A 27,307-nucleotide genomic window follows, 5' to 3' on the forward strand; every position below is an offset into this window, starting at 1 on the left:
CTGATATTATTTTAATGTCAGAACCCTGTTCCAATGTAAGCAGCATGGGAGTACTGGCCATCACTTCAATCATAGCCAGGTCAATGGCCGTACTGTTTTTGCCATCAGACTTCTCATTAAACGTGAATCAATAAAGGGTAAGCAAATACACACATACCTCAACATCTCACATTTTCACTTCAGACATACCTTATTTAACTGTTTCTCGACTAACACCTTCAGCACATCTCAAATTCATACATGTTGATTTTTTTCTCCTAAATGGTTTGAATGTAGAATTTGCATCCTGGCATCTCCCAGGCTGTCTGTGTTAATGCTACTGTACAGTAAACGCTAAGGTGTGTTTCTCTATATACAATATCATCTACATAGAATGTCATTACCTGTCAATTGTCCTTTTGACCTTGATCAAACCTCTGTGGTTCGTCACATGTTATACAATGCCAGACTGTTTGGTGTGTGTCAGAAGTTGGATGATGCTGTATTCACATTAGTTGTATAAACATTCCACACAAAAATGGATTCCCAATAACTAGGCCAAGAACAAAGTAGTAGGCATATTCACAATTAAGAGTAGTCATTGGTCCCATTCAGTAGGCCTTGATAATAACAATGACGTCAGTACAGATAAAACGACTGACATCTTCCTTCACCACAAGATCTCTAATCAAAGCTTCCCAAAGTGCTGTCGCAGCAGTCGACTGCTGAACCAGAACCGCGGGACATGCTTGTGATGTACACTATAGTGCACTCAGCCATGCCTGTCTGGTTTCACCCATTCTCCAAAGGCCAAGGCAAGGTCAGCAGTTGGCGGGTGGTCCATGGTGAGTTAGAGAGAGGAGAGACAGATTTGGAGAGAGAGAGATGGGGAGGTGGAGAGAGTGAGAGAGAGAGATGGAGAGAGGGAGAACGATGTGGATGGAGAGAGCGAGAGATGGGGAGAGAGGGCAGAGTCGCTGTTGGAAGTTGCCACCAGATGGAGGCGCTGCTGAGAACAGACCACCCAAGTGGAGCGTGTGTGAGGTTGACCCAGTTAATTTTATCACTGGAGTCATTGGCTGCATCACATAGGGACCAGGGTGCCATTAGGGACGTAGCGATGTCTCACCCATAGGGACCAGGGTGCCATTAGGGACGTAGCGATGTCTCACCCATAGGGGACATGACAGAAAAGGGGGATATTATATTGAGGCTGTAGTTTTCCAGTATGTTTCCAGTGTGTTTTCAGTGTGTTTCCAGTGTGTTTTCAGTGTGTTTTCAGTATGTTTCCAGTGTGTTTTCAGTATGTTTCCAGTGTGTTTTCAGTATGTTTCCAGTGTGTTTTCAGTGCAGGTCATTGAGATAAAGGAATTGAAAATGGTCTGGGGGACATTCTGGTGTCGGGAGTGTTTTCAAGAGGCAGGGAGGTGTAAAGAGATCCATTGTACTGTACGATAACCACTCAGGTTTGTGCAGGTGTTGGTGTGTGGGGGGTATTTGTGTATGTTTGTGCCCATTTTGTGCTGTGTCTGTGTGTGTGTTTGTGTGTCTGCGTACGCAAATGTGTTTGATTGTGCAAATATGTGTGCGTGCAGGCGTGCGCACGTGAGTGTGTGTATGTGGTTTACAAAAGGTGGGCTGGTGGGTGGTAATGTGGGTAAAAGACGCAATGCCTCCTTCATACAGCATCCGTTAGATCTGCTAGCTATTCAGTCACTTACATAACACCCCTGTAGTTCTATCCTATTACCTCCAACAGACACGCCATTCATACAGACAGTACTGCAGGTCTGTGGCCACAGCTCGCCGGCCAATACCTGCGGCATCATGGTATGTATCCCATCTGAATCATGGTAATCTGAAACACTATTCAATCAAAACCGTATGAAGGTTTCAGAGGAAAAGTCAAATACTGTAGGCAGGGTTCGAACCAAAAATGGGGCAGGGAGAAATGTGCAGGTTTATAGCTAATCTCATGCTATTCTACACATTTTGCCGTGAGGCTGAGAGAAAATGTTGCTGTTTTAGAGCTATTCTGCTATTCAACACAGAGAACATTTAGCAGTTTTAAAGCAAATTTCCTGTTATTCAAAAAAACATTGCATTGCTTATGACGTGTTCATTTGCTATCTGGGGGGACCACAAACCCCAACCCACCCCCCCCCCCCCCCCCCCCCCAAAAAAACATGACTATTATTATTTTGGGGGGCGGAGAAGGGTTGTGGGCCCCCATGCCTTGCGGGGGCTGTGGGGGTGTGTGCTAAATATGCAGTAGTGTTGTTGTTTCACACTCTAGCTAAACATTTTTCTGACTGAACAAGGCCCTAGTCTTAGAGACTAGAGGATGGTATCTGGACCAGGCTTTCTTCTATTGATGGCTGTAATACATCAGGCTGATGACGCTGAGTAAAAAACAACACCTGTTGACCGTGATATTTACATGTAAGTGTAGTGCAGAGTAGCAGGCACAGAATGGCCACAAATCTAAACCAGTCAAACTAAATCTAAAGATGACCTCAGGTTTTGACACATATCCTAATCAAATATTTTACATGAAGGCTGCAAGAGTTTCAATGAGGGGGGTAGGTGGAGGGGGTTGAGGGGATTCTGGGGTGGGGCGTTTATAAGTAGGAGCAGACTTTACCCTCTTTCTAGTGGTGGTCCTTTCTCTCTCTCACGCTCTCTCTCTTTCTCTATCTCTCTCTCTCTCCTCTTTCCTCCTCCCTCCTTCATGCCTGGGCAGAAGTCTATATGAGGTGCAAAAGACTGATACACACTAAATCACAGGAGGGAATTATTGTCCTGGTAAGTTTCACCTTTTCCTACAAACTTATGGATGGATGATCATGTTATTCAAACATTTTTTAATTAATGAATGAACAATTAAAATACCATAGAATCAAGCATCTATAGTTAAATAAAGTCATAGGAATAGTACATTTTAAATACAATGAAATACAATGAAATATGGTCCTCATCAGTCTATGTTCTTAAATCTGTGGGGTATGTGAGAAGAGAGGCCGGTGCTGAATGATCAATGATCTACTTCATTCCAAGTCAGTACTAATGTTAATAGTCATGAATTTACTAGTATTGTACTCCAATTACAAAAAGTTAATGTACTTACTAATGAGTTGTAATCTAATTTCAGAACTTAGTTGTACATGTAATTAGTTGAGGTACAGTACAATGGAACATCAATGCATGAATAGTGGTGAGAAGCATGGTTGTAGTCTGGGTGTTTTAGTAACGCTTTATCAGTAGCCACAAAACTGTCCCAAAAAAATGATAAACAATCTATAAATTATTAGGAAATAATAAATCATTTAACACAGTAGTTGTGCACACCCTTCATAAATGTCATTATATTACAGATGCTCTGTATGCTCCTAATGTACTAGCTACTGCATAGCTATGTGTTTCCTCATTAATTTAATTCCCCTGAGTTTTAAGAAATACATTTAATCTGAGCATATTTCTCCTGGTGGTTTTCATAAGGCGCGGGTGCAGATGATGTAAGACATTCGTTAGTCAAAGACGCACAGTGAGCAGCATACAGTAAGGCTCTGTTCCACCTCTGCACAGCCTCACCACCGACAGGGCATCAGGACCCTCTAGGTCTCAGTTCTCAGTCCTGACACCTTTTTCCTACTACAACATTAAGTAACTTGCTAGACTAGGAAGTGACCTGGCCTTATCATTTAATCAGCCATTGGAGTTGGCCATCCAGTGAGAGAAATATTTGTTATTTCAGAGTATCGATGTCTGTGTGTAAAATGCTTTCCAGATATTCCCTTGCTTGCCCAAGCTCTTTAACTGTAACTGTACTGTACTAAGCATCAGTGGAGACTGCTGAGGGGAGGACGGCTCACAATAATGTCTGGAACGGAGTAAATGGAATGGCATACAAAAAAAATAGAAATCATGAGTTTGATGTATGTTATAACACTCCACCCATTTAAAAAACTGGAGGCCTCTTACACTTCAATGTTGTGATCGAAAATCTGGGCGAAATGCATAGCACAAGTTTTACCAGATATTGTTCATCCTGATCAGACAGTTTTTTTTACATGGATAATATATTGGAGATAATATACGGCAATTACTTGAAACAATTGAACATTATGAAACATCAAAGATACCAGACCTGGTCTTCATAGCAGATTTTGAAAAGGCGTTTGATAAAGTACGACTAGAATTTATAAATAAATGCCTGGCTTACTTTAATTTCGGCAAATCTCTTATACAATGAGTTACAGTTATGTACAGCAACCGCAGATGTAAAACAGTAAATAATGGTTACTTCTCAGAAAGGATTGAGCTTTTAAGAGGAGTAAAACAAGGCTGTCCGTTGTCTTCATATCTATTTATTATGGCCATTGAAATGCTAGGTATTAAAATTATGTCCAACAAGAACATCAAAGGATTAGAAATCCAGGGGATAAAAACAAAAGTGTCAATGCATGCCGATGACTCAAGTTTTTTCTTAAGTCCACAATCTGGATCCCTGCACAGTCTCATTTAAAATCTTGATCACTTTTCTAGCCTCTCTGTACTAAAACCTAATTATGACAAGTGTACCATATTACGTATTGGATCGTTAAAAAATACATTGTTTACACTACCTTGTAGTTTACCACTTTAATGGGTGGATGGTGAAGTAGACATACTTGGTATTCACATCTCAAAAAAAATGTCATTACCCACAATCAATTTCAATAGAAAGTTAGCAAAAACAGATACAATTCTGAAACCATGTAAATTCTTGTCTTTTTATGGAAAACAAATTGATGAACTCTTTGGTTTTATCACAGTTGACTTACTTACTAATGGCACTGCCTACTCTAGACGAATCATTTTTTAAATCATATGAGCAGCAAATATTTCATTTTATTTGGAATGCTAAGCCAGACAAAATGAAACGTGCCTATTTATATAATGAATATGAGTTTGGGGGGCTAAAATTGTTAAATATTAAAGCTTTAAACCTCTCACTAAAAGCGTCACTCATACATAAATTACACTAAACCCAAAATGGTTCTCCAGTAGATTATTAAGAAAGGCTCATCCTTTGTTAAAAAAATGACCTTTTTGCCTTTATACAGATTACAACTTCTCATTTCCAACTAATTGAAAATGAAATGTTGTTTAAAGTATTGACCTTTCTTTAACAAGCCATACAAAGATGGTTACAATTTCAGTTTTATCCTCCAGAAAAGATCAAACAAATATTACAACAAATGTTATGGTTAAACTCAAACATAGTGATTAATAAAAAAAATATTCTTTATGGAAAAAATGTAAAAAAATGTAATTATATGTATTAATGATATTATGAATAGAAACGGAGGAGTTATGTCACATATGCAGCTGTCGAAAATATATGGGAATATCTGCTCAATCCAAACTTACAACCAACTGATTGCAGCACTACCACAAAAATGGAGGCAAATGGAATCTTGCAAGGGAACTTGTTTTCCTGACATATATTAAATATACAAATTGGATGAAAGGAATTGGCATAAATAGACAAATACATCAGTTTCTTTTGAGGACAAAAATGTTGACAGCTGCGTCATACAGGTTGCAAAATAAATGGGAAGAGATTTTCTTTGTACCAATTCCATTGACACATGGTTTATGAACTGGTACACAAAATACTTGATTCAACACTTAGAGTTTTTCCATTTAAGTCATTTAGCAGACGCGCTTATCCAGAGCGACTTACAAATTGGAAAGTTCATACATATTCATCCTGGTCCCCCGTGGGGAATGAACCCACAACCCTGGCGTTGCAAGCGCCATGCTCTACCAACTGAGCCACACGTAATGTAAAAGTTGCCACCAACAGAATGCAATATATATATATATATATATATAAACTCAGCAAAAAAGAAACGTCCTCTTACTGTCAACTGCATTTATTTTCAGCAAACTTAACGTGTAAATATTTGTATGAACATAACAAGATTCAACAACTGAGACACAAACTGAACAACATAAACTGAACATGTTCCACAGACATGTGACTAACAGAAATTGAATAATGTGTCCCTGAATAAAGGGAGGGTCAAAATCAAAAGTAACAGTCAGTATCTGGTGTGGCCACCAGCTGCATTAAGTACTGCAGTGCATCTCCTCCTCATGGACTGCACCAGATTTGCCAGTTCTTGCTGTGAGATGTTACTCCACTCTTCCACCAAGGCACTTGCAAGTTCCCGGACATTTCTGGGGGGAATGGCCCTAGCCCTCACCCTCCGATCCAACAGGTCCCAGACGTGCTCAATGGGATTGAGATCCGGGCTCTTCGCTGGCCATGGCAGAACACTGACATTCCTGTCTTGCAGGAAATCATGCACAGAACGAGCAGTATGGCTGGTGGCATTGTCATGCTGGAGGGTCATGTCAGGATGAGCCTGCAGGAAGGGTACCACATGAGGGAGGAAGATGTCTTCCCTGTAACGCACAGCGTTGAGATTGCCTGCAATGACAACAAGCTCAGTCCGATGATGCTGTGACACACCGCCCCAGACCACGGCGGACCCTCCACCTCCAAATCAATCCCGCTCCAGAGTACAGGCCTCAGTGTAACGCTCATTCCTTCGACGATAAACGTGAATCCTACCATCACCCGTGGTGAGACAAAACCGCAACTCGTCAGTGAAGAGCACTTTTTGCCAGTCCTGTCTGGTCCAGCAACGGTGGGTTTGTGCCCATAGGCGATGTTGTTGCCGGTGATGTCTGGTGAGGACCTGCCTTACAACAGGCCTACAAGCCCTCAGTCCAGCCTCTCTCAGCCTATCGCGGACAGTCTGAGCACTGATGGAGGGATTGTGCGTTCCTGGTGTAACTCGGGCAGTTGTTGTTGCCATCCTGTACCTGTACCGCAGGTGTGATGTTCGGATGGGCATCTTTCTTTTGGTGTTTTTCAGAGTCAGTAGAAAGGCCTCTTTAGTGTCCTAAGTTTTCATAACTGTGACCTTAATTGCCTACCGTCTGTAAGCTGTTAGTGTCTTAATGACCATTCCACAGGTGCATGTTCATTAATTGTTTATGGTTCATTGAACAAGCATGTGAAACAGTGTTTAAACCCTTTACAATGAAGATCTGTGAAGTTATTTGGATTTCTACGAATTATCTTTGAAAGACAGGGTCCTGAAAAAGGGACGTTTCTTTTTTTGCTGAGTTTATATACATATGGGGCATACAACAATCTCAGCTCTGTAGATTTTGCTGTGAAGAGACAGAATCAATATATAATTTATTCTGGTATTGCCCCTATGTAGCTTGTTTAAATGAATCTTACAAATAGCAGTGTTTGGCGATTTGGAAAGCTATAGTCAACAAATAATATAATAATACTCGTAGGAAAGGTTTTCATCTTTAGCTCACAATCTGTGGATACTATACAATTAGAAAGGTTACAAAATATGTAAAACATCACAGAACAATTGAAAAATATATGGAAACCAATCGAGGGTGGACTATGGTGATAGGTGGGATGGGCTGAGAGTGGCAGAGGGGTGGGATTAAAGAGCTGATGTTTGGTAATGTACTATTGCTATGTGACTGCTTTATATAAAAGTACCATGTATGTAAAATGTGTATGCGAAATGTATACGTAAAATGTAGGTATATGTAACAGAAAAGCTGTAAAAATATATATATTTTTCCTCAAAATGGGTTAATAAAAAAAATGTGCCACTGATTCCGCTCCAGCCTTTACCACCAGCCTGTCCTCCCTAATTAAGGTGCCACCAACCTCCTGTGATAAGCATAATGTTCTCATTGAAAGCATTCCAAATAATCTTTGTCAGTTTGGATGTGGGGGTTTGACCTCAAGGAGGACTTGAGGAGAGAGCTACTACAAGTAGTTGGGTTTGTACGGTATAATAGCCCCTTTCTTCACCTGGAGAGTGAGCAAAAAAACAAACAGTTTAGGAGCAAAGTGAGGAAAGGGTTCAGTGTATGTGGTTGGAGAAGGAGAGCGGAAATGTCCAGTGAAAATGTACAGAGCACCGCAGAATATACTACTAGTAGTGAACACAGTGCTTATCTGTTGTGCCGCTGAGCCTCTGGCTCGTAGTCACTACATACCTCTACGGCCAATGGCCACAGCACAAACCTAACTTTATGACTTGGTTCCAGAATGGCTTTGCATATGTTAATAAACTGTAATCTGAGTATACATCTTGGCTGACTTGTTTTTTCTTTTTCATCTGTAGGATAACCCTGGTGGATTGTCTAGCCTCCTCTCCACTGAGACACTGGGGAAGGAGTTTATAGAACTGTTGGAATTCGGACCCTCCAAACACTATTCTGCCTCAAAATGTTGTTTTCTCTAGCCCTCCTCTTCCTGCTAACCCCGTTCCCCTCCCTTCAAACTCCAGTAACCAATGAGAAAAGAAACGCTACAGGAACAGGAAGTGAACCCAAACCCTACGTCCTACTCACCCTCTCCCGCGCAAAACCAAAAACCGCAGCCACGCTCGTGAAAGTCACCAAAGAGACCCCTAAGCCCACTCTGAAAGCCCTAAACCCAACTGCAGCCAATCAGACACATCCAGCCCCCTCTACCCCCCTCAAACCTCCAACAGCCACGCTCGTCAAACTCAGCAAAGAGACCCCAAAGCCCACTCCGAAAGCCCTAAGCCCAACTGCAGCCAATCAGACACATCCAGCCCCCTCAACCCCCCTCAAACTTCCAACAGCCACGCTCGTCAAACTCACCAAAGAGACCGCTAAACCCACTCCAAAAGCCCTAAGCCCAACTGCAGCCAATCAGACACATCCAGCCCCCTCAACCCCCCTCAAACCTCCAACAGCCACGCTCGTCAAACTCACCAAAGAGACCGCAAAGCCCACTCCGAAAGCCCTAAGCCCAACTACAGCCAATCAGATACATTCAGCCCCCTCAACCCCCCTCAAACTTCTAACAGCCACGCTCGTCAAACTCACCAAAGAGACCCCTAAGCTCACTCCAAAAGCCCTAAGCCCAACTGCAGCCAATCAGACACATCCAGCCCCCTCTACCCCCCTCAAGGCTCCAACAGCCACGTTCGTCAAACTCACCAAAGAGATCCCTAAGCCCACTGTGAAAACCCTAAACCCAACTGCAGCCAATCAGACACATCCAGCCCCGTTGACCCTCCTTAATCCTTCAACAGCCAAGCTCATCAAACTCACCAAAGAGACCCCTAAGCCCACTCTGAAAGCCTTAAGCCCAACCGAAGCCAATCACATTCTTCCAGCCCCTTCAACCCCCCTCAAGCCTCTCAGAGCCAGTGGTCCAAAGACCACCACCAAAGACAAACCCTCCCCCACACCGCCACATCCCATCCCCATCAAGGTGCTCATCACTTCTGACTCTGGCTGCATCAGCAAGGACACGCAGAGCAACGCTAGCAACCGCACCAAGGAGCAGACCCAGACCCATGAGCTGAAGCTGAAGCCTGGCTTTCCTCTAACCCTGACCCACCGCATCAGTCTGGTTCCTACCTCCTGCACCGGGGGATGTGTGGCTGAGATGGCAACACTGAAAGGACGCGTTGGCAGGCTGGAGAAAGAGATGTCCCTCATGAAGAGTAAATGTACGACTGGTCTTATTTAGTTATACATAACCGTAACCTCCTAGTCGCAAACCTCTTTCACATAATAACTTCATTCTGATATGGAGATTATCCATGAGGCTAGTTTGAATCTTTCTGGTAACCAACATTAACATTTCATCTTTTGCTGTTTGCTCTGTCTGGTTTCATACTGTATACTCTCTTCCCCTTCCTACCAGGTGCTTCCTGCTCCAAAGGCCCATGTCCCAATGACTGCAGTGCGAATGGTAAATGTGAGAAGGGAACGTGTGTCTGCCTCCCAGGGTTCCTTGGTCTAGACTGCAGTAAATGTACAGCTGGAGCTGACTGCAGTAAAAGTGAGTTACTGTGCCTTCTTCATTTGATCTGACTCGTCTTCTTTCATCTGATTTTCTTTATTGCAATTCAGCTAGAGACACACTAGCACCTCATAATCTAAGGTTAACTTCCAGTCGCCACACACAAGCACACCACGTAGAATGCACGCCCAATATACATTCCTTCATTCTAACTTGTATGCTAGTGTGGTTATTGGAGCACATATCTTTTTCTCTCATCTCCAGAAGGTACCAAAGACAAAATCCAGATAACGGTGGAGACGGTGGCGTTGAAGGTATCACCTGAGAGCAATGCTATCACGGAGAGTCTGCAGGGGAAGAAGACCAAGGCAGACCAAATCCTCTTCCAGAAGAAAACAGAGCAAAAGAAACCTACAGCCCCCAAAGAGGATGGTGACATCAAAAGCAAAACAAAAGTGACCACAAGTGTAAAAGCAGGCCTCACCAAGACACAAGCCAAACAAGGGGTTACTGTCACTAAAACCAAAAGTAAACTCTCCACCCATTCCAATGCTACCAAGATTGGACTGGGCCGACCAACCGTCGGACAGGTTCTGTTGAAACACCATGGAGGAAGAAAGCAAGAGAGCAAAGGCAAAACGACAGTTATAAAGAAGCAGTCTAAACCTGACCTGAAGTTGAAAGTAACAGTAAAGGAGGAATCTGCAGCTACAGCCATTGTTGAAGCTGACAACCTCCGAGACCAACCTCAAGCCAATGTCACCCAAAGCACTGTGAAGACGTTTGTGAACAAAACCCGGTCAGGAAAAGAGACTCTGGAGCAGTCGACGTTGGCTGAGAAGAATGTGACTCTAACATCTGGAAAGAAAACAGTCAAAAAGGTGAAATTAGTTCAGGGGACTATGAACGTTACAAAGGTGTCATTGGCTTTTGATAGCACTAAGGCTGGGACGGGCAAGATCACCCTTACAAAGGCCATTAAGACAGAGGCAGACATCTCCTCAGGCACATCTAAAACTACTGTGAAGACAGGGTCAGGCAAAGGGAAGAGTCAGTATGTTGTGAACATGACCACTGTGGAGACCACCTCTGAAGTCAAAGTCCTCAGCAACAAGACAACAACTATCCAGTCTTCCAAAAACACCACCAAGAAAGCAGGAACAGGAGTGGGCAGAGGACTTGGCTCTGTGAAGGTTCAGAACATCACCACGTACGGCTTCACCCTCACATGGTCGGCCCCGACAGCCATGTTTAAGAACTTCACTGTGTCCAGAAGAGGGCACAGGGCAGAGGGCGAGGAAGATGAGGAGGAAGAGGTGGAGGAGGAAGCTGCTCTCGGGGAAGAGGACAGAGTAGCCGCAGTCGTCAACACCACCATTGAGATCCGAAAACAGAGCCCTAATGGAACCGTGGCTTTCCCCACTAAAGCTCCCGGTAGCTCCAGAGGTAAAGCTCACACAAAGAGGGTGTCCGTTGTTCTCCCCGGCAGCGTTCGCTCTGTGGAGTTCAGTAACCTGCGACCTCAGACCCGATACTCCCTGCACATATTTGGCACCACTCCCGGATCTCGATCCAAGATTCACAGAGTAACCACCATGACAGGTAATTAGGAGAACCAAACCCACATAGAGACTTATTCATAATATCTGACCATAACTTTTTATGAATAACTCCTATAGTAATGAATCTTTTCATTCAATGTGCTTGTTCATGTATTGGATAGCCTGCATGTCTCTCTTTCATTTAAACTGTGGCTGCACTAAATCATCACTTGTCTCGAAACAGAATATCCCATTGTATCTATATTTTCTATACTTCAAATTTACTGGGACTTTAGTGACTTTTTAACCTTTTCCTTCACACTTGAAGGGCAATTCCACCACTTTTCAACCTCATGTTCGTTATCTCCAGCACAATATCAGTGTCTACGTGAAAACGGTGCATTTCCACATTTTGTAGAAAAAAATATAAAGTAAAAAAATGATCAAAAGGTAACCGTTTTAAACACTATGACATTCACTGTGACCTGGGGAGCAAGAAAATACCCTCCTTCTGGCTAGAAAGTCCTTTAGAAAATCACATTTGTATTACTTTTAATCCAACCCTGTGATGTCACAGAGAAGCAGCTTATAGGACCTTTCATCTCATCTTTTTAACACACAGAATATAGAAACACCCTGTTTTCGCATATCAACACTGGTGTGGTGCTGGAGACAATGAATATGAGGTTCCTTTAAAGATCCTCTTCTGACCTCTCCTCTTCCTCATTCATTTTCTTCCCCATGCAGGGCCTGAGCCACCCACCGAGCTGGTGTTTAGTAACGTGACAGAAGCCTCTCTTTCTGTGTCCTGGTCCAAACCAAAGAACAAAATCTCTGGCTTCAAAATCACATACTCTCACTCAGTCACGGGTAAGTTACTGTTACCTTAACTTTTATCATGTTATCTACCTCTAAGTCGGGGTTTCCAAAACTCGGTCTTAGGGCCCCTCCTTGATAATGAGTTGAGTATTTGAATCCGCTGTGTAGTGCTAGGGCAAGAAAATAAATGTGCCCCCGGGGGGGCAGGGCCAGGTTTGGGAAACACTACTATAAGTGACAAGGTAATGAAACTTTGAACACTTTAAAAAGAGTTTATTCGCACCCCTTTTGTCAGCACAAGGGCTTAACCAGAATCATTCAAGTGGAAGACACAACTTTTGTAGCATTCTTGTGTGCTCCATTAATGAATGACAGATGAGTTGTTCAGTCAAAATACCTTCGTCATCCCCAAACACTGACACTGTTTAAGTGTCAATCATGGCCGGTGTCCCAAATGGCACCCGATTCCCTTTATGATGCACTACATTTGACAAATAGGGAATAGGGTGCCATTTGTTTTCCCCTGAGGACCAGTGTGTTGCTATGTCTGTCATCATGACAGGAGAGAGTGGTTCTGTGTCTGCAGTATGTCTGTAATCATGACAGGAGAGAGTGGTTCTGTGTCTACAGTATGTCTGTAATCATGACAGGAGAGAGTGGTTCTGTGTCTACAGTATGTATGTCATCATGACAGGAGAGAGTGGTTCTGTGTCTACAGTATGTCTGTCATCATGACAGGAGAGAGTGGTTCTGTGTCTACAGTATGTCTGTAATCATGACAGGAGAGAGTGGTTCTGTGTCTACAGTATGTCTGTCATCATGACAGGAGAGAGTGGTTCTGTGTCTACAGTATGTCTGTCATCATGACAGGAGAGAGTGGTTCTGTGTCTGTCATCCTGACAGGAGAGAGTGGTTCTGTGTCTACAGTATGTCTGTCATCATGACAGGAGAGAGTGGTTCTGTGTCTACAGTATGTCTGTCATCATGACAGGAGAGAGTGGTTCTGTGTCTACAGTATGTCTGTCATCATGACAGGAGAGAGTGGTTCTGTGTCTACATTATGTCTAATCATGACAGGAGAGAGTGGTTCTGTGTCTACAGTATGTCTGTAATCATGACAGGAGAGAGTGGTTCTGTGTCTACAGTATGTCTGTCATCATGACAGGAGAGAGTGGTTCTGTGTCTACAGTATGTCTGTCATCATGACAGGAGAGAGTGGTTCTGTGTCTACATTATGTCACCATGACAGGAGAGAGTGGTTCTGTGTCTGTCTGTCATCATGACAGGAGAGAGTGGTTCTGTGTCTACATTATGTCACCATGACAGGAGAGAGTGGTTCTGTGTCTGTCTGTCATCATGACAGGAGAGAGTGGTTCTGTGTCTACAGAATGTATGTCATCATGACAGGAGAGAGTGGTTCTGTGTCTACATTATGTCTGTCATCATGACAGGAGAGAGTGGTTCTGTGTCTACAGTATGTCTGTAATCATGACAGGAGAGAGTGGTTCTGTCTACAGTATGTCTGTCATCATGACAGGAGAGAGTGGTTCTGTGTCTGTCATCCTGACAGGAGAGAGTGGTTCTGTGTCTGTCTGTCATCCTGACAGGAGAGAGTGGTTCTGTGTCTGTCTGTCATCCTGACAGGAGAGAGTGGTTCTGTGTCTGTCATCATGACAGGAGAGAGTGGTTCTGTGTCTGTCATCATGACAGGAGAGAGTGGTTCTGTGTCTGTCTGTCATCCTGACAGGAGAGAGTGGTTCTGTGTCTGTCATCCTGACAGGAGAGAGTGGTTCTGTGTCTGTCATCCTGACAGGAGAGAGTGGTTCTGTGTCTGTCATCCTGACAGGAGAGAGTGGTTCTGTGTCTGTCATCCTGACAGGAGAGAGTGGTTCCATGTCTGTCTGTCATCCTGACAGGAGAGAGTGGTTCTGTGTCTGTCTGTCATCCTGACAGGAGAGAGTGGTTCTGTGTCTAGAGTATGTCTGTAATCATGACAGGAGAGAGTGGTTCTGTGTCTGTCATCATGACAGGAGAGAGTGGTTCTGTGTCTGTCATCATGACAGGAGAGAGTGGTTCTGTGTCTACAGTATGTCTGTAATCATGACAGGAGAGAGTGGTTCTGTGTCTACAGTATGTCTGTAATCATGACAGGAGAGAGTGGTTCTGTGTCTGTCATCCTGACAGGAGAGAGTGGTTCTGTGTCTGTCTGTCATCCTGACAGGAGAGAGTGGTTCTGTGTCTGTCTGTCATCCTGACAGGAGAGAGTGGTTCTGTGTCTGTCTGTCATCCTGACAGGAGAGAGTGGTTCTGTGTCTAGAGTATGTCTGTAATCATGACAGGAGAGAGTGGTTCTGTGTCTGTCATCATGACAGGAGAGAGTGGTTATGTGTCTGTCATCATGACAGGAGAGAGTGGTTCTGTGTCTACAGTATGTCTGTAATCATGACAGGAGAGAGTGGTTCTGTGTCTACAGTATGTCTGTCATCATGACAGGAGAGAGTGGTTCTGTGTCTGTCATCCTGACAGGAGAGAGTGGTTCTGTGTCTGTCTGTCATCCTGACAGGAGAGAGTGGTTCTGTGTCTGTCTGTCATCATGACAGGAGAGAGTGGTTCTGTGTCTGTCATCATGACAGGAGAGAGTGGTTCTGTGTCTGTCTGTCATCCTGACAGGAGAGAGTGGTTCTGTGTCTGTCATCCTGACAGGAGAGAGTGGTTCTGTGTCTGTCATCCTGACAGGAGAGAGTGGTTCTGTGTCTGTCATCCTGACAGGAGAGAGTGGTTCTCTGTCTGTCATCCTGACAGGAGAGAGTGGTTCTGTGTCTGTCATCCTGACAGGAGAGAGTGGTTCCGTGTCTGTCTGTCATCCTGACAGGAGAGAGTGGTTCCGTGTCTGTCATCCTGACAGGAGAGAGTGGTTCTGTGTCTGTCATCCTGACAGGAGAGAGTGGTTCTGTGTCTGTCATCCTGACAGGAGAGAGTGGTTCTGTGTCTGTCATCCTGACAGGAGAGAGTGGTTCTGTGTCTGTCATCCTGACAGGAGAGAGTGGTTCCGTGTCTGTCATCCTGACAGGAGAGAGTGGTTCTGTGTCTGTCATCCTGACAGGAGAGAGTGGTTCTGTGTCTGTCATCCTGACAGGAGAGAGTGGTTCCGTGTCTGTCATCCTGACAGGAGAGAGTGGTTCTGTGTCTGTCATCCTGACAGGAGAGAGTGGTTCTGTGTCTGTCATCCTGACAGGAGAGAGTGGTTCTGTGTCTGTCTGTCATCCTGACAGGAGAGAGTGGTTCTGTGTCTGTCATCCTGACAGGAGAGAGTGGTTCTGTGTCTGTCATCCTGACAGGAGAGAGTGGTTCCGTGTCTGTCTGTCATCCTGACAGGAGAGAGTGGTTCCGTGTCTGTCATCCTGACAGGAGAGAGTGGTTCTGTGTCTGTCATCCTGACAGGAGAGAGTGGTTCTGTGTCTGTCTGTCATCCTGACAGGAGAGAGTGGTTCTGTGTCTGTCATCCTGACAGGAGAGAGTGGTTCTGTGTCTGTCATCCTGACAGGAGAGAGTGGTTCCGTGTCTGTCTGTCATCCTGACAGGAGAGAGTGGTTCCGTGTCTGTCATCCTGACAGGAGAGAGTGGTTCTGTGTCTGTCATCCTGACAGGAGAGAGTGGTTCTGTGTCTGTCTGTCATCCGGACAGGAGAGAGTGGTTCTGTGTCTGTCATCCTGACAGGAGAGAGTGGTTCTGTGTCTGTCATCCTGACAGGAGAGAGTGGTTCCGTGTCTGTCGTCCTGACAGGAGAGAGTGGTTCTGTGTCTGTCATCCTGACAGGAGAGAGTGGTTCCGTGTCTGTCATCCTGACAGGAGAGAGTGGTTCTGTGTCTGTCATCCTGACAGGAGAGAGTGGTTCTGTGTCTGTCATCCTGACAGGAGAGAGTGGTTCTGTGTCTGTCATCCTGACAGGAGAGAGTGGTTCTGTGTCTGTCTGTCATCCTGACAGGAGAGAGTGGTTCTGTGTCTGTCATCCTGACAGGAGAGAGTGGTTCTGTGTCTGTCATCCTGTCAGGAGAGAGTGGTTCCGTGTCTGTGGATTCCCTGCAGTCCCAGGTGTCTCTGTCCAAGCTGTCCTCAGGGGCCACGTACGAGGTCAGTGTGATGTCCACCATGGGGAAGAGAGAGAGTGATCCCCTCATTGCCATCATGACCACAGGTGATCACTATACTTACCTAGATCTAATGTGCTGTAGCAACTCACCATTACAGTACATCATCATGCATTCTGCTTTGGACGTGCAGAACGATCCAGAGTGTATTTGCCTTATTTTTACCCACAGTTTCAGTTGTCTTGCCCTGCAATATGACAACAATGTGTTTTAAAACATGACATAAAGGCATAACAATAATTGTTATTTAGCTAAATTCACCATGTAAAACACATTGTCTTTGGACTGCAGTACCTGCCCCTCCAACTGTTCTCCAAGCAATTAACGTAACAGATACCAAGGCAGTGCTGCAATGGACCCCCGCCATGGGCCAAGTAGACCGCTTCATCATCAGTTATGAGTCTGCAAAAAGTGAGTGTGGTATCATTTCCTGATGAAAAGATACGGTGAACATACATACAGTAGTATAACTATAGGTATACAGTTCCTTCAGAAAGTATTCAGACCCCTTGACTTTTTCCACATTTTGTTACGTTACAGCCATATTCTAAAATGTATTAAATAAATAAAAAATCCTCACCAATCTACACACAATACCACATAATGACTAAGTGAAAACAGGTTTTTAGAATTTTTTGCTATGAGACTCGAAAGTGAGCTCAGGTGCATCCTATTTCCATTGATCATCCAAGTTAAATAAAGACTAAAACAACTTGATTTGAGTTCACCTGTGGTAAATTCAATTGGTTGGACATGATTTGGAAAGGCACACACCTGTCTAAGGTCCCAAAGTTGACAGTGCATGTCAGAGCAAAAACCAAGCCATGAGGTCAAAGGAATTGTCCATAGAGCTCTGAGACAGGATTGTGTCGAGGCACAGATCTGGGGAAGGGTACCAAAAACTGTCTGCAGCATTGAAGATCCCCAAGAACACAGTGTACTCCATCACTCTTAAATTAAGAATTTGGAATCACCAAGACTCTTCCTAGAGCTGGCCACCTGACCCAACTGAGCAATCGGGGGAAAAGAGCCTTGGTCAGGGTTGTGACCAAGAACCCGATGGTCACTCTGACAGAGCTCCAGAGTTCCTCTGTGGAGATGGGAGAACCTTCCAGAAGGACAACCATCTCTGCAGCACTCCACCAATCAGGCCTTTATGGTAGAGTGGCCAGACGGAAGCCACTCCTCAGTAAAAGGCACATGACAGCCCGCTTGGAGTTTGCCAAAAGGCACCTAAAGACTCTCATACCATGAGAAACAAGATTCTCTGGTCTGATGAAACCAAGATTTAACTCTTTGGCCTGAATGACAAGCGTCACATCTGGAGGAAACCTGGCACCATCCCTACGGTGAAGCATGTTGGTGGCAGCATCATGCTATGGGGGTGTTTTCAGCGGCAGGGACTGGGAGACTAGTCAGGATCAAGGAAAAGATTAACGGAGCAAAGTACAGAGAGAACCTTGATAAAAACCTGCTCCAGAGCGCTCAGGACCTCAGACTGGGGCGAAGGTTCACCTTCCAACAGGACAACAACCCTAAGCACACAGCCAAAACAATTCAGGATTGGCTTCAGGACAAGTCTCTGAATGTCCTTGAGTGGCCCAGCCAGAGCCTGGACTTGAACCTGATCGAACATCTCTGGAGAGACCTGAAAATAGCTGTGCAGAAACGTTCCCAATCAAACCTGACAGAAACTCCCCAAAAACAAGTGTGCCAAGCTTGTAGCGTCAGACCCAAGCTTGTAGCGTCAGACCCAAGTTGCTTCAACAAAGTACTGAGTAAAGGGTCTGAATATTTATGTAAATGTGATATATATATATATTTTTTATATATTTTTATATTTTTAATATATATATATATATATATATATATATATATATAAATTAGCAAAAAATATATATATATTTTTGTTTTGTCATTATGGGGTATTGTGTGTAGATTGATTAGGGAAAAAACTATTGAATCAATTTTATAATAAGGCTGTAACGTAACTATATGTGGAAAAAGTCAAGGGGTCTGAATACTTTCAGAAGGCACTGTAGACCAGTGGAGGCTGCAGAGGGGAGGACGACTCATAACAGTGGCTGGAACGGAGCAAAGGGAATGGCATCAAACACATAGGAACTGCTCCAGTCATTACCACGAGCCCGTCCTTCCCAATTAAGGTGCCACCAACCTCATGTAGTATATACTATGTACCATAGCTAGTATAACTACACATGTACATTGTATACTGTTCTACTCACGTTCCAAGCTGTGATTCAGCCTAAACTGCATTTCCTGTCCCTCGTCCCTCGTCTCTCCCACAGCTCCTAATGTAACAGTGACAGTGATGGTGTCTGGTAATTCAGTAGAGCAGCAGCTGAGAGGGCTGCAGAGAGCCACCCTGTACACAGTCAAAGCCCTGAGCCAGAAAGACAGTCTGCAGAGCACAGCCATCACTACCACCTTCACAACTGCCAGTGGTGAGTACACAGGGGGGAAACACACTGACATGCACAACATCACATGTAACTACAGTGTAGAACCTCAAAGATTTGAAGCTCAGAGTTACCGACTGACCGGTCAAAGTTACAAACATTTCAGTGCTCCAAACGACCTCTATTCCCGACACGTCGGTATTTCTGAGGTCCTGCTGCTTAGGGAAAAGAACCAGAAAGTACCTGTATGTGTGATGGTTTGTCCTTCAGCTGTAAAGGCCGGGGAGGTGGGCACTCGTTCTGCTGTTGTATCATGGAAATCCCCCAGTGTTGCGTTCAGCAGATACAGAGTGACCTATCAGACGGCAGGAGAGGAGGTCAAGGTGAGCTTTATTCCTCACATGATACATTCGTATGAACTTAATACCACAACTATACTGCTACTATATTGTATACCAATGCTACAGATGTAGGATCTTCATTTGAGCCAGTTTGCTACAACAGGAAAATAATCCTGCCGCAACAGAAACTTTGAATTATGTTTATTATAAGAAATGGACATTTTTATAAGGGCTGATACATTTTTTCTTAAGGGAAAATCAAGTCTGAAATTTCTAAGTGGAAATTACAAGCTTCAGAAGACTTTTTAAACCACAAATACCAAAATAAATAAATAAATACTATCAAATGAAGATCCTGCAACTGTATACAATGTTGCGTCCCAAATGACCATATTCCTATAGTGTACTACTTTTAACCAGGGCCCATAGTCAAAAGTAGTGCACTATATAGGAAATAGGGTGCCCTTTGGGACGGACTATATGAGGTGAAACAACAGTGCATGAGGTTACACAGTTTCATTCATGTGTTTCTCTGGTCCTCTATCTCCCCAGGAGGTGATTCTGGACTCCACGGTGACAGAGTACAAGCTGACTGGACTGTTCTCTATGTCTAAGTACACAGTGCTGGTACAGGGAGAGAGAGAGGGGCAGTACACATCTATTGTCACCACTGAGTTTATCACAGGTAGGTGTTACAGACCAGCAGTGAATTTCCAAAATGTACTTTGCACACGAGTCTCTCCATTTCATCAACTCAAGGCAGCAGGGTTACTTATCTTTTACAGAGAATATAGTAATGGTATAGTAATGTTATAGTAATCGTATAGTAATTGTATAGTAATCTTATAGTAATCTTATAGTAATCTTATAGTAATTGTATAGTAATTGTATAGTAATTGTATAGTAATCGTATAGTAATCGTATAGTAATCGTATAGTAATTGTATAGTAATTGAATAGTAATCTTATAGTAATCTTATAGTAATCTTATAGTAATCGTATAGTAATTGTATAGTAATCGTATAGTAATTGTATAGTAATGTTATAGTAATGTTATAGTAATTGTATAGTAATGTTATAGTAATGTTATAGTAATTGTATAGTAATCTTATAGTAATCTTATAGTAATTGTATAGTAATGTTATAGTAATTGTATAGTAATCGTATAGTAAATATATAGTAATTTTATAGTAATTGTATAGTAATCATATAGTAATCGTATAGTAATTGTATAGTAATCGTATAGTAATTGTATAGTAATCGTATAGTAATTATATAGTAATCGTATAGTAATTGCATAGTAATCTTATAGTAATTATATAGTAATTGTATAGTAATTGTATAGTAATCTTATAGTAATTGTATAGTAATCTTATAGTAATTGTATAGTAATTGCATAGTAATCTTATAGTAATTGTACCCCCTCGGCTCAGGAAAACTGCGCTTCCCGTTCCCCACGGAGTGTTCCCAGGAGCTGCTGAACGGAGCGCTCCAGTCAGGAGAGGTGGATCTATACCCAGAGGGCAAGGAAGGGAAGGCAGTCAGAGTCTACTGTGACATGGAGACTGAGGGAGGCGGCTGGACGGTAACATACAGGCTTCTCTCTCTCTCATGGGTTTGAATGGGATTGAATCATCAGCCATCTGATTCCAAAGGTTGACAATCACATTTCCTTTTGAATAGCTGCATTTTGTTGGACATAGTACGTGGGGGAATGGTAGAATGGCTATAAATGTGGGACATCTATGCATATTTATTTTCTATGGTGAGTCTGTCTGTTTCCAATATCAGATTTGTGAATGTGTTGCATACCGTAGGTGTTCCAGAGGAGAATGAACGGGAAGACAGATTTCTTCAGAACCTGGAGTGACTACACTAACGGCTTTGGAAACCTCAGCGAGGAGTTCTGGCTCGGTAAGGTTTGGCTCAATGCTGCTGATCCACTCAAAGTCCTCAGACGAGGACAAACAGGAAACTGTAGTTCAGAGATGGGGTCATTTCTATTATCATTTCAGTAAATTTAGGAAGTAAACAGAAATTAATTTTCCAATTTTCTTTAATCCTTCTCTATGAGAACATTTTTAAATAGGAATTTCAGTCCACTTCTTGAATTGACTGAATAGAGGACATGCATAAAGATGACTGCCCCCATGTACTTACCACAAATACCTCATTTGCTAAGTTCGTCCTATTATACAGTGGTTTCCATTATTCTTGTTTGGAATCTGCATTACCTTCAGTAAATCTCCAAGATGGTGGCAATTTGAAAAAAAAAATACGAAAAAGTTAATTGTGCTGATTTACTGGCACATTGAGCCCTTAGCTCCTTAGTTTAAAAACTCTGTGGGTAATGCTAAAACAATGACGGCATATCCCAATTCCTCCTTCTTTACGCACCCTCACCATTGAAATGGAATTGACCCCAACCATGCTAACTGCATCAACAGGGAGGCTACTACCAAAGCTTACAGTATGTACTCTACATAGCTCACAGCTTGAACATAGAGTACGTAGTGTATGTTTTAAATGATGTCCTAATCGTCTCTCTCTCTATCTCTCATCCATCCAGGTAATGAGCTGCTTCACAACCTGACCAGCATGGGCCCAGTGAGCCTGAGAGTGGACCTGCGTTCAGGCAACGATACGGCCTACGCCCATTACTCCAGCTTCACCATCGACTCAGAGGACAAACACTACGCCATCGAGGTGTCTGGATACACCGGCACTGCAGGTAAAAGGGGAGGGATGGAAGGGAAACGGAACACAGAGGAGAAAGGAATGCAAGATGTACACTAGCCAAGATAGAATGTGAGGACAGAGCCGAGCAGAGCAGAATGTACACTAGCCAAGATAGAATGTGAGGACAGAGCCCAGCAGAGCAGAATGTACACTAGCCAAGATAGAATGTGAGGACAGAGCCCAGCAGAGCAGAATGTACACTAGCCAAGATAGAATGTGAGGACAGAGCCCAGCAGAGCAGAATGTACACTAGCCAAGATAGAATGTGAGGACAGAGCCTAGCAGAGCAGAATGTACACTAGCCAAGATAGAATGTGAGGACAGAGCCCAGCAGAGCAGAATGTACACTAGCCAAGATAGAATGTGAGGACAGAGCCTAGCAAAGCAGAATGTACACTAGCCAAGATAGAATGTGAGGACAGAGCCCAGCAGAGCAGAATGTACACTAGCCAAGATAGAATGTGAGGACAGAGCCCAGCAGAGCAGAATGTACACTAGCCAAGATAGAATGTGAGGACAGAGCCCAGCAGAGCAGAATGTACACTAGCCAAGATAGAATGTGAGGACAGAGCCCAGCAGAGCAGAATGTACACTAGCCAAGATAGAATGTGAGGACAGAGCCCAGCAGAGCAGAATGTACACTAGCCAAGATAGAATGTGAGGACAGAGCCCAGCAGAGCAGAATGTACACTAGCCAAGATAGAATGTGAGGACAGAGCCCAGCAGAGCAGAATGTACACTAGCCAAGATAGAATGTGAGGACAGAGCCCAGCAGAGCAGAATGTACACTAGCCAAGATAGAATGTGAGGACAGAGCCTAGCAGAGCAGAATGTACACTAGCCAAGATAGAATGTGAGGACAGAGCCGAGCAGAGCAGAATGTACACTAGCCAAGATAGAATGTGAGGACAGAGCCGAGCAAAGCAGAATGTACACTAGCCAAGATAGAATGTGAGGACAGAGCCGAGCAGAGCAGAATGTACACTAGCCAAGATAGAATGTGAGGACAGAGCCCAGCAGAGCAGAATGTACACTAGCCAAGATAGAATGTGAGGACAGAGCCCAGCAGAGCAGAATGTACACTAGCCAAGATAGAATGTGAGGACAGAGCCCAGCAGAGCAGAATGTACACTAGCCAAGATAGAATGTGAGGACAGAGCCCAGCAGAGCAGAATGTACACTAGCCAAGATAGAATGTGAGGACAGTGCCGAGCAGAGCAGAATGTACACTAGCCAAGATAGAATGTGAGGACAGAGCCCAGCAGAGCAGAATGTACACTAGCCAAGATAGAATGTGAGGACAGAGCCGAGCAGAGCAGAATGTACACTAGCCAAGATAGAATGTGAGGACAGAGCCGAGCAAAGCAGAATGTACACTAGCCAAGATAGAATGTGAGGACAGAGCCTAGCAGAGCAGAATGTACACTAGCCAAGATAGAATGTGAGGACAGAGCCTAGCAGAGCAGAATGTACACTAGCCAAGATAGAATGTGAGGACAGAGCCCAGCAGAGCAGAATGTACACTAGCCAAGATAGAATGTGAGGACAGAGCCCAGCAGAGCAGAATGTACACTAGCCAAGATAGAATGTGAGGACAGAGCCCAGCAGAGCAGAATGTACACTAGCCAAGATAGAATGTGAGGACAGAGCCCAGCAGAGCAGAATGTACACTAGCCAAGATAGAATGTGAGGACAGAGCCTAGCAGAGCAGAATGTACACTAGCCAAGATAGAATGTGAGGACAGAGCCTAGCAGAGCAGAATGTACACTAGCCAAGATAGAATGTGAGGACAGAGCCTAGCAGAGCAGAATGTACACTAGCCAAGATAGAATGTGAGGACAGAGCCGAGCAGAGCAGAATGTACACTAGCCAAGATAGAATGTGAGGACAGAGCCGAGCAGAGCAGAATGTACACTAGCCAAGATAGAATGTGAGGACAGAGCCGAGCAGAGCAGAATGTACACTAGCCAAGATAGAATGTGAGGACAGAGCCCAGCAGAGCAGAATGTACACTAGCCAAGATAGAATGTGAGGACAGAGCCCAGCAGAGCAGAATGTACACTAGCCAAGATAGAATGTGAGGACAGAGCCCAGCAGAGCAGAATGTACACTAGCCAAGATAGAATGTGAGGACAGAGCCTAGCAGAGCAGAATGTACACTAGCCAAGATAGAATGTGAGGACAGAGCCTAGCAGAGCAGAATGTACACTAGCCAAGATAGAATGTGAGGACAGAGCCTAGCAGAGCAGAATGTACACTAGCCAAGATAGAATGTGAGGACAGAGCCTAGCAGAGCAGAATGTACACTAGCCAAGATAGAATGTGAGGACAGAGCCTAGCAGAGCAGAATGTACACTAGCCAAGATAGAATGTGAGGACAGAGCCCAGCAGAGCAGAATGTACACTAGCCAAGATAGAATGTGAGGACAGAGCCTAGCAGAGCAGAATGTACACTAGCCAAGATAGAATGTGAGGACAGAGCCTAGCAGAGCAGAATGTACACTAGCCAAGATAGAATGTGAGGACAGAGCCCAGCAGAGCAGAATGTACACTAGCCAAGATAGAATGTGAGGACAGAGCCGAGCAGAGCAGAATGTACACTAGCCAAGATAGAATGTGAGGACAGAGCCCAGCAGAGCAGAATGTACACTAGCCAAGATAGAATGTGAGGACAGAGCCTAGCAAAGCAGAATGTACACTAGCCATGTGAGGACAGTGAGGACAGAGAGGACAGAGAGGACAGAGAGGACAGAGCCAAGATAGAATGTGAGGACAGAGCCTAGCAAAGCAGGTGCTTAAGGTTGAGGAACCAAAACTCAAATAGCTCACAAACAAATATTCAATACGAGGTCAACCCCATTCACATAATTTCACTAAAGTTAACATTTTACTGAAGTTGGGGGTGGGATTGGTCCCTCACTCTACAAATCCTGAATTGTACTTCTTTCTTTCTTCCCCATCACGTCTATAAGGTGACTCCATGAGGTACCACAACGGGCGCCCATTCTCCACCAGAGACAAGGAACCCCACCCCCTGGGCATCCACTGTGCCAGGGCCTACATGGGCGGCTGGTGGTACAAAAACTGCTACAAGACCAACCTCAACGGCCTCTATGGCACCAGCAGCAACAACCAGGTACGACTAGTATCAGTATCATCCCACTAAGTGCTTTTGTTGTTGCTTTGACATTTTGATTACAGTACCTTTCATGGTCTTTGCTATTGCAAGACAGCACCCCAATGTTGATATGCTATAAACACTGCACCACATCTCGAGCGTTTCAATTTGATCCATAGAGAATGATAGAGGACCCTTCTTTGTATCTGTCCAATTATGGCATCTGTGAGCACACGGGCAGCACCATTAAGGCCATCTTCATTTTGAATTTGTACATTTTCTTTTCCTACTACTTGAGTTGGTAAACAAACTGAAAAGGTGCATACTGCCACATGGAGTGTGTTATTTGAACAGGTATAAAGCCAATGTTTGTGAATTACTGCCACCTGCAGTTATGGAATGTTTGCTCATGTATTATTCATTGGCTGATCCCTCAGATGGAATGATGTGATCCTTCATTAGCCCATAGGAAGTCCCACCCAGTTGACTACTTAAAAATGGTGAAATTTCTCAATGAGGATGCCCAAGCTAAAACGGGCTTTTAGGCACTAGAGTCCTTTATCTATCTCTATGACTTGAACAGACTTCTTATTTGAAGTTGTGTCATCTGCTATCAACTCCTATCAACTAATGTAATTGAATTGAAGTTTTGTCAACTCAACTTAATCTACTAAATGAACGTAACTCAACTGCTTGTGCTGTGTTATAGGGTGTGGTGTGGATAGACTGGAAGGGCAAAGACTCGTCCATTCCCTTCACTGAGATGAAGTTCCGACCGGCCGGGATCCCCGTCACAACCCACGGCTAAGACTGTCCTCTGACTCGTCCACCCCTAAAACCCTTCCTTTGAGAAAGAAAAGTGGAGCACCAAGAGACCATAAACGTGTGGATGTCGCACTTCCTGCATCTGAAATTCCGCCACAACTTGCATGTCCAGTGGTCTTAACAGCCGTCACGACAGACAGCGTATCAGTCCGTACTTGTACTGTCCAGTGCAGTGCACCAGGCTCCTGTTCTGTACCTTTATCATGCTGTCTCTCTCAGCTGTATTTGTAGACAGGAAATATTTCTGATTGCAGCATGTTGTACAGTATTGTTTTATGACCCAACTCTTACCGTCTCCAACTCAATGACTGTTCTACTGTTCTGACCCCAAAGCATCCCTAGCTGATGCACATCACAAAGGTTACCCACCCCACTACTACTGTAATAAAAGATGCACTGTCTCACTCTATTGGAATAAATGAGGCAAATGAATGCCTGGATGGAGATGGGTTTTTAGTACTCAACTATGTGAGTGGTGTTGTGTGTGACTGACAACATAGGAATGATGTCAATCTGCTAACACGATTCTTCAGGTGTTGTCAAGGTTACTCATCACCATGTGTAGTTCACCAGACCACCTGTGACTGACATCATAGGAATGATGTCAATCTACTAAAATTATTCTTCAGGTGTTGCCAAGGTTACTCATCATCATGTGTAGCTCCCCTGTGCTATACATGCTTATTTCACATATTTCAGTTCTGTTCACAGATATAGTATTTTGTGAACTGATTTGAAATATTTAGACAAGAAGAGAGAGAGTGCAGGAGATGGCCTCGGACAGGTTAGTATCAGTAATAAGATGATGAAATCATCATTACTAAACACATTTCCAGTTGACAGTTATGCAATATGACACCCACACCCGGGCTGCGTCCCTAAAGGCACCCTATTCCCTATGTAGTCCACTACTTTTGACCAGGGCCTATAGGGAATAGGGTGCCATTTGGGACACAGATTCAAACCCACCTACACAAACTGAGGCTATACATCCCTGGTGTGTTTCTGTCATCATCATCATTTTCAATCAGTGACAATCTAACACAATCTAATTCACTTCTCCCTCCTCCAATAGGCATTTAGTTCCTGATCTAACAACTCAGCACACTCTGCTCTGAAATGTCCATTTATCAACGATTCACAGGAAAGAAGATGAGTCGATATGGAGCTCAACTCCGTGAGGTCTCTAGCACTGCAGCATCCAGGGGAAAGATAACATATGAAGCTATTGGCTTGTCACGTCTTACCACAGAAGCACCGACTGAGTGTCAGACATTTTGCAGCAGAATGGCTTCAGTCACAAAGCTCAGCATTCTACTGGCCGTTGATGCCTATGAAGTGAAAGAACAAGGTGAAGAATCCTCCTTTTCCACGACTCCTGTGAGTGAAGACTACTGATTGATCACCAGATCCTCAGCTGAAGAGAGTCTGCTGCTGTGAATACCTCTAACCCTTCACCTGAGAATTCCACCCTGGATGCAGACTTATGGG

General features: G+C 44.0%; 1 protein-coding gene across 4 annotated transcripts; it reads left to right on the plus strand.

The window, feature by feature from the left end:
• Positions 1 to 26,262, plus strand: tnxba (tenascin XBa). 4 transcript variants are annotated; one of them, XM_038977346.1, is made up of 17 exons: positions 1 to 137; positions 1,716 to 1,809; positions 2,723 to 2,784; positions 8,205 to 9,569; positions 9,767 to 9,904; positions 10,130 to 11,467; positions 12,154 to 12,276; positions 16,244 to 16,420; positions 16,665 to 16,784; positions 18,683 to 18,838; positions 19,064 to 19,176; positions 19,687 to 19,819; positions 20,567 to 20,718; positions 20,951 to 21,047; positions 21,703 to 21,864; positions 24,846 to 25,009; positions 25,701 to 26,262. In XM_038977346.1, the coding sequence occupies exons 4-17, from the start codon at positions 8,309 to 8,311 to the stop codon at positions 25,797 to 25,799; spliced, it is 4,233 nt and encodes a 1,410-aa protein (XP_038833274.1). In that variant the 5' UTR covers positions 1 to 137; positions 1,716 to 1,809; positions 2,723 to 2,784; positions 8,205 to 8,308; the 3' UTR covers positions 25,800 to 26,262. The 4 variants fall into 4 exon arrangements, with proteins under 4 accessions (XP_038833274.1, XP_038833275.1, XP_038833277.1 ...); XM_038977347.1 differs by having other exon boundaries at positions 1,739 to 1,809; XM_038977350.1 differs by having other exon boundaries at positions 2 to 137; positions 16,277 to 16,420.
• Positions 26,263 to 27,307: the final 1,045 nt, after the last annotated feature.

The sequence above is a fragment of the Salvelinus namaycush genome, chromosome 37, assembly GCF_016432855.1.
Source record: "Salvelinus namaycush isolate Seneca chromosome 37, SaNama_1.0, whole genome shotgun sequence".
NCBI classification, from domain to species: domain Eukaryota; kingdom Metazoa; phylum Chordata; class Actinopteri; order Salmoniformes; family Salmonidae; genus Salvelinus; species Salvelinus namaycush.

What these genes read in the sequence shown, in the direction of transcription:
- tnxba (XM_038977346.1), top strand. Translation starts at nt 8,309, where the DNA reads ATGTTGTTTTCTCTAGCCCTCCTCTTCCTGCTAACCCCGTTCCCCTCC. An exon ending in CTGAGGGAGGCGGCTGGACG is followed by an intron (nt 20,719 to 20,950) that starts GTAACATACAGG and finishes TGCATACCGTAG; the next exon opens with GTGTTCCAGAGGAGAATGAA. An exon ending in CAGCGAGGAGTTCTGGCTCG is followed by an intron (nt 21,048 to 21,702) that starts GTAAGGTTTGGC and finishes TCATCCATCCAG; the next exon opens with GTAATGAGCTGCTTCACAAC.